Source organism: Pleurodeles waltl, chromosome 3_1, assembly GCF_031143425.1.
Source record: "Pleurodeles waltl isolate 20211129_DDA chromosome 3_1, aPleWal1.hap1.20221129, whole genome shotgun sequence".
Classification (NCBI taxonomy): domain Eukaryota; kingdom Metazoa; phylum Chordata; class Amphibia; order Caudata; family Salamandridae; genus Pleurodeles; species Pleurodeles waltl.
Genome location: NC_090440.1, coordinates 1739978962 through 1739992028, shown reverse-complemented (window position 1 = coordinate 1739992028; position 13067 = coordinate 1739978962). Strand labels below are relative to the sequence as shown.

The window sequence follows — 13067 nt, the reverse complement described above, 5'->3', positions numbered from 1 at the left end:
CCCACCTCTGCTAGGTTTCAAAGGTGCTGATCCTCGGCTCCGGAGGGCTGTCCATCGGTCAGGCGGGAGAATTTGATTACTCAGGATCACAGGCTGTGAAAGCCATGAAGGTAAGAGTCTGTTGGACTGGCTTGTCTATCACTCTAAAGTCAAGTCTGACGTTTTATCACTCATTCCACTGGGTACACTGCGATTTACCGACCTGGGACTGCTTTACAAGTTATAGCACATAGCACAGTCTTGAAATGCTTGCCTACATCAAAACTGGGATAGAGATTGTCACCAACTTATTCTCATTCTGTTGCAGTAATTTTTTGGGTTTGCCTCCAAATCTTTACAGTTTGCCTGTTCTTGGTTTTACCTAAACTAGGGAAGGAATTACTTGCAGCCACTTACAGTTACATTAAGGGAAAGCACACTGAGGGGGTCATTCCGACTTTGGCGGGCGGCGGAGGCCGCCCACCAAAGTAACCCCGTCGGAAGACCACTCCGCGGTCAACAGACCGCGACGGTCATTCCGACTTTCCCGCTGGGCCGGCGGGCGACCGCCAGAAGGCCGCCCGCCGGCCCAGCAGGAAAGCCCCTTCAACAATGAAGCCGGCTCCAAATGGAGCCGGCGGAGTTGAAGGGGGGCGACGGGTGCAGTGGCACCCGTCGCGATTTTCAGTGTCTGCAAGGCAGACACTGAAAATCTTAATGGGGCCCTGTTAGGGGGCCCCTGCACTGCCCATGCCAGTGGCATGGGCAGTGCAGGGGCCCCCAGGGGCCCCACGACACCCGTTCCCGGCATCCTGTTCCTGGCAGTAACAACCGCCAGGAACAGGATGGCGGGAAGGGGGTCGGAATCCCCATGGCGGCGCTGCAGGCAGCGCCGCCATGGAGGATTCCCTTGGGCGGGGGTAAACCGGCGGGAAACCGCCGGTTGCCCTTTTCTGACCGCGGTAATTGCCCATGTAGCACCGCCAGCCTTTTGGCGGTGCTACCCACGGCCTCCACCCTGGCGGTCTATGACCACCAGGGTCGGAATGAGGCCCTAAGTGACAGCGACCAACAGAATACTAGTGTGTGGGGAAAACAACTTACCACCGGTGCCACTCAATAAGTGGTACCCATGGAATGTGCTTATCCAGCATGCTTGGGATAGGGAGCTAGACGAAGGCACCTAGGATGCAGCAGCGACTATTATTCATGTGGCTGGTAACCAAAGTGATTCATATTCAGACACATATTGATGTGAGGTGCACAAGTCTGAGATTGTCTCTGCACAGGTCTGATGTGTCCTCTCATTATTAGGAGGAAAACGTGAAAACTGTCCTCATGAACCCCAACATTGCGTCCGTGCAGACCAACGAGGTGGGCATAAAGCAGGCCGACACCGTCTACTTCCTGCCCATCACCCCACAGTTTGTCACCGAAATCATCAAGCAAGAAAGGCCAGATGGTTTGATTCTAGGCATGGGTGGGCAGACAGCCCTCAACTGCGGTGAGTTGTTTAGGGGCGTGCCCCCCAAATTCTGTGGTCTTGTTTAACCCAATCAGATTGTGCATGGAGTTTAATCATGTGCATTTCACATATTTTGATTAAATACAGTCAAAGCAATATTTGTTAATAAATCATAACATAAGTGGGTAGTGACACCAGATTCTGGAATATTCCGGAAGTGCAGGAATTTGAGATATCTCATTACATATATGTTACGTTACACCTTGATGTGGGCCTATGTTTAGCAGTTTTATTGTGAAGGTAGGCAACTCCATGTTGGACATTTTATTTCAATTCCGGATCATAAAATCTTTGAGATTATTAAACGCTTCATGAATCGTGTTCTATCTCGTAAAAAAATCTTCTTTCTTTGGGCAGCCCTTGAGTCGTCACAGATAGTTGGAACTGAATTCAATTAACTCCTTTCTCTCTGGGATCCCCCTGCCTACGTTCCCACTTTTAACACGCCCCCTACAGAGCCTCCTTTCCAAATGTTTCTATGGGGAGTTGTTGCATTCTTTTAACATAACATCTGTATAATTTGAATTTTTAATACCCATACGTAAGTAAATAAATACATATATGAATACATGAATGAATAAATAACATAAGCAGAGTAATTAAGATACAAATACTCTCTTCTCAGTCCAGTTATTTCTATTTGTGTTATTTTCTTGTGGAATGTTGTACATGGCCTTTAGAGATTCCACAGATTCCACACCTGACACACAGTCAGAGAGAATACATCATCAATATGCATTTGAATCTTAAAGTGACACTCGGTGAGACACTATGCTTAGCCTGGGTGATTTGAGTTTGACTATGAAAACAGAATGGTCAGTTTTGAGAATGTATCTGGTCTAAACTGGTTAAAGATGAAATAAAAAAGGTGCGAAAGCGGAAGGAAAGCGGCCTAATTTGGTTACATTTAGGGCTTCATTCAATTAAAATTAGGACGTGCGAAATTTGCTTCGTTTGCATTTGCGTAATTATGTTAAATTGTTGAACAATTCATTTTGGACAAAAGGGTGCATTTAGACATAGAAAGTACCACAAACAACACAAGTGTCACAAACAGTAGCCGCCTGCATTCTTATCATTCAAGCTATTCATGTCCTCTCACTAATCTTTTGCAATGAACGCCACTTAATTACGTAATTTACCATAATAGTGCACTTTCGGGAATTTCAGATATCAAGCATTAGGCGAAATTACGTGGGATTACGCCGGCATAATGAAAATTTCACCCTGTCTAGTTAAAATGTCCCCTGGCATTTATTGGTGGTTGCTAAAGTGCACTTAGGTTCATCAATCCTCTGCTGTTTTTCAGAAAGGCCAATAGTTGTTGTGTAGTGAGCACCAAACCTCTGATCTTTGGTACACTTAGGCACAATATGAACAGGCATAGGTTCAGAGTCCCTATGGGAATTTCAGTGAATTACTTAAAGAAATGTTGTTGATGAAGTGGAATGTAAAGTAGTTGGGTATGAGTGTCTGCTGACAGCAAGGACTTTAAAGGAGCTGATGCTTGTCACCCTTTAAGGGTTCATTGACACTCCAATTAAGAAGGTCAATCGGCGGAATAGAACTATGGCCCTCATTATGAACACAGTGGTCTGGGCCGCCATGCCGGCGGTGACGATAATTACTGCCACCGGCATGGCGCCCCAGACCGCCATATAATAAATGTGGCAGAACCGCCACTGGAGTAACTCCGCCACCGCCAGGCTTCCACCGCCAGGCAGCCTGGCGATGGCGGAGTAGGAAAGTACCATCTTGCCTGGCATGTTACCCCCATTTTTACTGTGTGTATGTTTGTTTTTGCCTGTGTCACTGGGATCCTGCTAGCCAGGACGCCAGTGCGCATAAAGTGTGCCCTGTATGTGTTCCCTGTGTGGTGCCTAACTGTATCACTGAGGCTCTGCTAACCAGAACCTCAGTGTTTATGCTCTCTCTGCTTTTAAAATTGTCACTGCAGGCTAGTGACTAATTTTACCAATTCTGATTGGCACACTGGAACACCCTTATGATTCCCTAGTATATGGTACATAGGTACCCAGGGTATTGGGGTTCCAGGAGATCCCTATGGGCTGCAGCATTTCTTTTGCCACCCATAGGGAGCTTAGACAATTCTTACACAGGACTGCCACTGCAGCCTGAGTGAAATAACGTCCATGTTATTTCACAGCTATTTTACACTGCACTTAAGTAACTTATAAGTCAACTATATGTCTAACCCTCACTTAGTGAAGGTTAGGTGCAAAGTTACTTAGTGTGAGGGAACCCTGGCACTAGCCAAGGTGCCCCCACATTGTTCAGGGCAATTTCCCCGAACTTTGTGAGTGCGGGGACACCATTACACGCGTGCACTACATATAGGTCAATACCTATATGTAGCGTCACCATGGTAACTCCGAACATGGCCATGTAACATGTCTAGGATCATGGAATTGTCACCCCAATATCATTCTGGTATTAGGGGAACAATTCCATGCATCCCTGGGGCTCCAGCATAGAGCCTGGGTACTGCCAAACTAACTTTCCGGGGTTTTCTCTGCAGCTACCGCTGCTGCCAACCCTCAGACAGGTTTATGCCCCCCCCTGGGGCCTGGGCAGCCCAGTCTCAGGAAGCCAGAACAAAGGATTTTCTCTGAGAGAGGGTGTTACACCCTCTCCCTTTGGAAATAGGTGTGAAGGGCCTGAGAGGAGTAGCCTTACCTGGCCTCTGGAAATGCTTTGAAGGGCACAGATGGTGCCCCCCCTTGCATAAGCCAGTCTACACCGGTTCAGGAATCCCCCCAGCCCTGCTCTGGTGCGAAACAGGACAAAGGAAAGGGGAGTGATCACTCCCCTGACCAGCACCTCCCAAAGGGAGGTGCCCAGAGCTCCTCCAGTGTGTCCCAGACCTCTGCCATCTTGGATGCAGAGGTGTGAGGGCACAATGAACACCTCTGAGTGGCCAGTGCCAGCAGGTGACATCAGAGACCCCTCCTGATAGGTGCTTACCTTTCTCTGTAGCCAATCCTCCTCTGAGGGCTATTTAGGGTCTCTCCTGTGGGTGTCTCACCAGATAACGAATGCAAGAGCTCACCAGAGTTCCTCTGCACTTCCCTCTTCGACTTCTGCCAAGGATCGACCGCTGACTGCTCCTGGACGCCTGCAAAACTGCAACAAAGTAGCAAGAAGACTACCAGCAACATTGTAGCGCCTCATCCTGCAGGCTTTCTCGACTGTTTCCTGGTGGTGCATGCTCTGAGGGCTGTCTGCCTTCACCCTGCACTGGAAGCCAAGAAGAAATCTCCTGTGGGTCGACGGAATCTTCCCCCTGCCAACGCAGGCACCAAACTTCTGCATCACCGGTCCTCTGGGTCTCCTCTCATCCTGACGAGCGTGGTCCCTGGAACACAGGAGCTAGATCCAAGTGTCCCTGACAGTCCAGTGGCCCTTCTGTCCAAATTTGGTGGAGGTAAGTTCTTGCCTCCCCGCGCCAGACAGTAATCCTGTGTACTGCGTGAACTGCAGCTGCTAGGGCTTCTGTGCACTTTTGCAAGACTTCCTTTGTGCCCAGGTCCCCAGCACTCCGTCCTGCATTGCCCAACTCGCTGAGTTGGACTCCGACTTAATGGGACTCCCTTTTGTTGTGCTGAGACGACCGCAGTGCTCAGATCTTCTGAACGCCTGTTCTGGTGCTTCTGCGGGTGCTGCCTGCTTCTGTGTGGGCTCTCTGTGTTGCTGAGCGCCCCCTCTGTCTCCTCCTCCAGGGGGCGACCTCCTGGTCCTTCCTGGGCCCTGGCAGCACCCAAAATCTTTAACCGTGACTCTTGCAGCTAGCAAGGCTTGTTTACAGTCTTTCTGCGTGGACACAACTCTGCATCCTCCAGCACGCCGTGGGACATCATTTGACCAAAGGAGAAGTTCCTGGCACCTTCCGTTGTTGCAGAATCTTTTCTAACTGTTTACTTACCTGATTTCGGTTTGTGTGTATATTTTGTGTATATTACTTACCTCCTAAGGGAGAATATCCTCTGAGATACTTTTGGCATATTGTCACTAAAATAAAGTACCTTTATTTTTAGTTACTCTGAGTATTTTGTTTCTTATGATATAGTGCTAAGTGATATAAGTGGTATAGTAGGAGCTTTGCATGTCTCCTAGTTCAGGATAAGCTGCTCTGCTATAGCTACCTCTATCAGCCTAAGCTGCTATAACACTACTAATCTACAAATAAGGGATAACTGGACCTGGCACAAGGTGTAAGTACCACAAGATACCCACTATAAGCCAGGCTAGCCTCCTACACCATGCAATTGGCGTGGCGTGCAGGGGCCCCGTGCACAGACCCGTCACGCATGTCACTACCCGATAGTCTGCTGAGATTAATTTGTCAAAAATGGGGATGGGGAGTGGGTTAAGTTGGTTGCTTTTTGATGGAGTGTGTTCAGGTAGTGCATGGTTATGACACTGAATGTGTTCCTCATGTCTTTTCTTGATGCACCCAAACATTATTCAGTTTGTGGTGAACACAAAGCACACAGTCATGTAATCAGATTGGGGTTTTTCCTGTGGTTCTGCTTCTTAATATTGCTCTCGCCTCTTTTCCATTTCTGCCTCAGGAGTGGAGCTCTTCAAGCGAGGAGTTCTCAAGGAGTATGGTGTCAAGGTGCTGGGAACCTCAGTGGAGTCCATCATGTTCACAGAGGACAGGCAGCTCTTCTCAGACAAGCTGAATGAGATCAATGAGCCCATCGCACCCAGCTTCGCTGTTGAATCGGTAAATTGAAATATTGCGCCATCCGGGTGTGCGGGGAGCTCACAATAAAGTTATGCATAGTAGAAATGTGTTCAGTTATAGATATGTGCTCAGTCAGTAATAGCCCTTTGCTTTGAGACAGTGTGTTTAAGTCTGATAATACACCACTCTGGAACAGCGTGCTCAGTCAGTGGCAGCCCGGTGCTCAGGGACAGTGTGCTTAGAGTATGATAGTGCTTTGCTCTGGGACAGTATGACCAGTCAATAATAGTGCTGTAATGTGGGACTGTGAGCTTAATGTGTGATAGTGTTTCACTCTTGGACAGCATCCTTCATCAGCAACTTTGCTATACTCTAGGACAGCGCACTTGGTGAGTATAGTGCTGTACCTTAGGAGAGTGTGCTTAATCAGCAATATTGTTGTGCTATAGGGCAGTGTGCTTAAAATATGATAATGCCCTGCTTTGGTAAGGTGTGGTCAGCCTGGGACTGTGCTGCACAATGGGACATTGTTTGCAGTCTGTATTTGTGTGTACTAGTGCTGTGATCTGGAAATTTGTGCTTGGCGTGTGATAGTGCAGTGTACATAATCAGTAATAGTACTACGTTTTTTAACAGCATGCCCAGTGAAATGAAAGTCTTGTGTTCTGAGACTTTGCTTTGCCAGACACTGAGATGTGCTCTAGACAGTTAACGGCAGCGCTGCAGTCTGGAACAGAGCATTCAGTCAATGAAAAAGGTGCATTTAGGAACAATATGCTTAGTGAGTGATAGTGCTGTGGTCAGGGGGTTGTCGTTAGTGACAACTATATGGTTTAGAACAGTGACAGTCATGTACTCTGGGACATTGTGTTCAGTCAAGGCTAGTGCTGCACTCTGGAACGACAAGATTAGCCAGAGATGGTGCTGTGCTCAGTGTCATTTAAATTAGGGCCTGATTTAGAGTGTGGCAGACAGGGTACTCCTTTGCTAATGGGACAGAATACCCCATCCATCAAACAGATGGTCTGTCCACTCTGTTTTGAGTTGTGTGGACCATCATGCACTGATGTAGCTGCCATTAGAAACCCTAACCAGGCTGTCCAGCCGAGTTGGTGCAGTCAGTGTAGGTGCATCAAACCATCCAATCTATGTTACGTTGACAGTCTGATGTAATTTTAGGGTTGAGTGCGCAAGCGCTCTGGCCCCTGTTGTAATCTCTCTGTGGGCATTTAACCACGCCCATCTGTTTCATTCATTCGTGGGCTTACCTTTTAAAATTCGCTTGATTTCATTTGTGAAAGGCATGCATACGTCATCCCTTTTCCAGTGTGTAGCCCTTCTTGAGAGCACTGGTAAACTACTGAAAACATACGAGGCTCCATTATTTCACATGGCTTCTGAGCTCTTTTTTTAAAATTTCTTACGCAGCATGATCTCGCTGGGCAGTAGTTGAGAGCTTTGCACGCCATCGACCCTGTTACATAGATAATTGCATAACTGGCAATACATTTGACTGCGAGCGAACTTCTGTTTCCTTATGTGTGCTCCTTCATGCTCATGCTCATGGCATAGCCCTTTAAATCGTCTCGCTTATGTAAAACTGTATTACTTTTCATTTTCAATTTTTGTGGCAGGAAAAGTCCGGTTAGGACTTTACAACGCTAATAGCTCTAAATAAAACAAATGCGAGACCCATTGCATTGCAAATGCTTGTTTGTTCAGTATGGGACCAGCAGGAAAATCCTGGGGATCCTAAACTTCAAAAATAGAAAAATAACCTCATACTGGGGTCAGGGTCATATGATTTTTTGTTTTTCAAAAGCAAACTCCCACTTCTGGAATTTGTTTTTGGAAAAAAAAAGTTAGATGAGCAGCTCTCTAAAACATGGCAGCTGCTCACCAAACTTTCAGTGCTTTAGGAGAAGCCACTTTCACAACAGCACCTCTAAAGGCACAAGAATCTCTGCAGGGCCAGAAGAGATCTCAAAATATTGGAGGCGGTAGTCCAGCTGGGTAGAACAGGAAATGACGTCTTCGACCCTGACAGACAGTGGGCCACCCGGCAGAATCTAAATGCGGCCCTTAGTGAGCATTAATGCTGCGCTCTAGACCAGCGTTCTGAGTCAGTGCTAGTGGTGCACTTTGGCATAGTATGCTTAGTTAGTGACAGTGATGCTCTCAACAATAGTGAGCTTACTCTGTAGCAGCGCAGCGCTCTGAGACATAGTACTCAATATAATAAGGAGCTCCAGGACTATGAAAGTAATGCAGATCAGGAAAGGGTACTCTGAGTTACATTGTGGGGTAGGGCAGTGCATTTAGTCAATAGTTGTCTGCGCAAAAAATGGATTAATCAGTGATAGCATACTTGCTATGCGTAGTAATAATGAGATGCTCTGGGGCAGTGTGCTCATGCAGTGGACGTGCTGTATTCTGGGACAGTGTGATTAGTCAGAGACAGTGCTGCACTCTTGGCCATTATTCTTGGTGATAATGACGTGCTCTGGTACAGTGTGCTGAATCAATGTTGGTACTTCTCTCTGAAGAAGATGCTCAGTCAGTGGGAGTGATGCGCTCTAGGATAATGTGGTTGGTCAGTAACAGTGCTGCCATGGGACCATGTGGTGAGCGGTAATGAGTTCTAGGGCGATGATAGAGTTGCACTCTAGGACTACGGGCTCAGTCTGCACCAATGCTGGACTATGGTTTTGTTCAGCAAAGCCACTGGAATTATGCAAATCTTAACACACAACATTTTCTACATAATTATGGATTTGGTGTATTTGCCAAATAATGCATTATCTATTCCATGATTTGCAGATTTTAGCAAAATCAATTTGCTTCTAGCTCAAATGGATCAAAAGTTACTTAAATGCAGCAACACACGTTCCTGAGCACCTTCATAAAGGTTGATGGTCACATTTCAGTTGCTGATTACTGTATTTGGGCATTGAACTGGAATTAATTAGGTAAAACGTTTACCCATATAGTGTTAACATTTAAAAATGCCAAAATAATGAAGTAATACTATTACAAAAAGTGCCACCTTATGTCTCTTAATTTACCTTTTCTTGAGACATAATTTAGACAACCCTGTCGCATAATTCTAGTGACCCTGGTGTTCAGCCAGTAATTGTGCTGTGCTCTACAACAGTGTTGTTCTAAGTGATGGTGTTAAAGCCTTAACAGTACTGCACTTGGGACATTTCAGTTAGCGATAATGAGGCGCCCTGGTACAGGGTGATCACTCAGTGCTAGTGCTGCACACCGAGACTGTGTGTTCATTCATGGACAGGGTTGTGCACTAGAACAAAATGTGTAGCCAGTGACTGCCCTGTACAGTGGACGGTGTTCTCAGGCAGCAGCAGTGGTGCATTGTTCGAACAGTCATGCTGCTGTGCTCTAGGGCAGTGATAGTGATGCATTTGTGGACTGTTTGCTTAGTGACAGTGTGCCCCTCTGGAGGTGTTATTAGTGATTTTGTTGTCAGGCTGTGTCAGTGATTGCATTGTGCTGTTGGACCTTGCGTTTAGCGAGTGAGCACCAGTGTTAGTGCTGTGTTGTGTAGCATGGATCACAAAAAGAGATAAAATCGGGTGGTTGACTACATGCAAGCGCTCATTTGGCACACATTATGGTTGTCGTGAATGACTGCGACATTACTCTTGTATGAACACATTAAACAGCCAAATAATTTGTAGGTATCATCACAGAGTGATATAACAGTGCCTGAATGGAACCTGAAAGAAGATGGAGAGACCAGGGAGTGGTGGGAGACTATGGAAGAATTGTACGTTAGGTTTCACATGTAGAAAGACTTAAATGTCCGTTATCGAAGGCCCGTTGTGTTCAATATCTACATAGAGTGGGCTCTGGCCCAGCCCCTTGCCCAAGATTGATGGCTAACTTGTCTATTCCAGTTTGATGCTCCTTGTGGAATGGTTCTCCTCTCTATTCTTGATTTTGTTCCACACCCAGAGCACAGCTGCTCTACCATTGTTATGAACCCCCAACAGGTGCCATACTTAAATACCTCACAATCTGTCCCAGTCTACGTTATTCACAAAGCCCACAGCCCTCTTTGCAGCAGCCATTCCTACACACCCACCTCACATCTGTCCTTGCTTAATACCAAGGTTAGGACCTCAGAGTAACAGCCATTTTTAGAGACCACATAATAAGTGAGCACCACCATCAGAACTTCGCACCCAGCTGCACCCTCCACTTACGCCACCCAGATTCTGGAAGGGTTCCCAATGGTCTAACAAGTATTCTTTGTTGGCAGGTTGAAGATGCTCTGCAGGCTGCGGATAAGATTGGCTACCCTGTCATGATTCGCTCTGCCTATGCTCTGGGTGGGCTGGGCTCAGGCCTATGTCCAGACAAGGAGAAGCTGACCGACCTTGCTACTAAGGTAAGGCTTTAGGTTAAACTTGAAGGCATTAAAAGAACACTGAAGTCCACGTAGGGCCTGTGATTTTAGACCAAGAGGAAATGGGCTGCTTCTATGGGCCATTCAACTCTAACTTTTCTGTTTCTGTTTTCTACGATGACTGTGTTTATTTGTGAAAGAAACAATGAAAAGATCCCTTTATCCTTCAAATGCCAGTGCTGTGAAAATTAAGGAGAGCATCACATTGACACAATCCCAACTCACTGGTATGTGTTCCAAACCTGATGCCAAAAAGTGCCCCCAACTGAAAGTATGCTTTGATCTGAATGTATGTAAGCGTCCCTTTCCTCTATTAAGCCGGTAATTGCCTTTCATCTGTAGAGTTCCCACGGTTATTTGTTGTCAAGACTGCTCGACTACCGCCACCTAGTGCCCTCACTGGTAGCTTTTTAAGTGCTGGCCTTGCTAAACATGCTCCAGGGTTGATAGTGAGACAATATTAAAAACGTGCATTCCCTTTTTTTTTTTTACTTTTCGCAGGCGTTTGCAATGACCAACCAAATCCTAGTGGAGCGATCAGTTGTGGGATGGAAGGAGATTGAGTATGAAGTTGTGAGAGATGCCGCAGATAATTGTGTCACAGTCTGTAACATGGAGAACGTCGATGCCATGGGAGTGCACACAGGTAGGACAATCTTTCATGCCATTACTTCCAAAATCAGGGACCATATATATGCCTCTATATGCCAGCCCATCTGCGACTGACTAGACTATCTCATCCCAGAAGGGCGATCTGGGTGGCATCTGCATCTGAAGGCCTATGTTGGGACTATGTTTGAGTCCATTATTAAGACCACGTCAAAATCGTACCACGTTGCAATATTGAAAGTGATGCCTTAGGAATTTTAGAAAGGTGCAAGTCTTGTTGAGTCCTGCTTCACACATCCTTCTCTTTGCTCCTCTGCATTTCACAGAAGGCCGAAATCTGTTTTTCTTCCTACCTCATCCTTAATGTCTAGGATTGATAGTCGGCACCTGGAACCAGGAAAGACATTTGGGGTTCTATGGCTGGGCCTCCAGGTCCTCTGGTCCAACGCTAACTAAATATGAGTTTTCTCTAAGGGCACTTCTTCAGCACTACAAATTTCCAAGCTTCACTATGATACAGAAAGTTCCCTTCTTTCTGTTACGCCCTTGTCAGCTCATCTAGACGTAGGACTCCTCTGAGTCAGGGTAGAGTACCGCCATAGCCAGACTGAAAGGTGTGGTGTCAGCTATTAATCATTGATTTTTGTTTATTTGTTGATGTGTAGGAGATTCCATCGTGGTGGCCCCCTGTCAGACTCTCTCCAATGAAGAGTGCCAGATGTTGAGAGCTGTGTCTATCAAGGTGGTGCGGCACCTGGGCATCGTGGGTGAATGCAACATCCAGTTTGCCCTGCACCCCACATCCTTGGAGTATGTCATCATTGAGGTCAATGCCAGGCTCTCCAGGAGCTCTGCACTGGCATCCAAAGCTACTGGGTAAGGAAGGAGTTCACTGCGGTATTTCCTTGAAATGGACACATATATATATAATAAATATAATAAATGTATTGTAGTGGATGTGGGTACAAGTAGTGCAAGAAAATATACTTCCATGCAGGGGCGAAAGAGGTGCAAAATTGGTGGAAATAAAAGCAGTAAATTAAGGGATCAGTGGCAGAAACTTGGGAATAGTAATAATCTATTGTTGGATTCAATCCCTTTCAAGGTAGATGTAAGATAGATCACCATTTTTTTATAGTAGCAATTATAGTCTGCTGAGAGTACTGTAAAGTGAACCCACGGGAGCTGTCTGAAACATCTCTGCCCTGAACTCTGAAGCTGCTAATATATATAATTTATCATTTTTATGAAATGTAAAAAAAAAAGTTGACAAGAAACCTTTCCTGTAACCTTGAATAAGTTCTATCCACGACAGGCCTGCGAGTATGACACTGATTAAATCATGGTTCTGCATCATAGGATCCTCACTTTTAATCCCAAATGTAAATATTCCCACTTATATGCAGGGACCCCAGAACACTTCTTGTGTATGTAAAAGGCAATCTGCAGTTGGAGGTAGACACCTCATTTGGTAAATAGTCTGGTGGCACTTCCTTCCGTCTACAGATAGCACAGCTCTACCACCATTTTTTGTGTCTGGAAAAAAAAAAAACATTCATAAGTACTTTAAGACTATAATGCAGCACCTCGCCGAAGATATGAGTAACAGTATCTCAAATAACCTTTTCACCTTCGCTCTCTGTTGGGAAAAAAAAGTGCAGGGGAATTATATCTATTAGGTGACAGAATAATACTCACAGAGAATACTGTTTCTTTATGACATACTGGAGACAATGTTGACTTTTTGAAGTTGAAATGTAGACCTGTAGCAATGTGGCTGTTGTGTTGAAGTCCAATTGTGTCCGATGTGC

General features: G+C 45.9%; 1 protein-coding gene across 1 annotated transcript in view; it reads left to right on the top strand.

Moving 5' to 3' along the window:
• The window catches only part of CPS1 (carbamoyl-phosphate synthase 1), a 159203-nt gene that overhangs the window by 54914 nt on the left and 91222 nt on the right, over positions 1 to 13067 (top strand). The window contains exons 13-18 of the mRNA XM_069225655.1: positions 15 to 110; positions 1294 to 1483; positions 6097 to 6254; positions 10501 to 10629; positions 11149 to 11293; positions 11922 to 12132. Coding sequence (XP_069081756.1) covers positions 15 to 110; positions 1294 to 1483; positions 6097 to 6254; positions 10501 to 10629; positions 11149 to 11293; positions 11922 to 12132 — 929 coding nt within the window. The remainder of the gene's footprint in view (positions 1 to 14; positions 111 to 1293; positions 1484 to 6096; positions 6255 to 10500; positions 10630 to 11148; positions 11294 to 11921; positions 12133 to 13067) is intronic.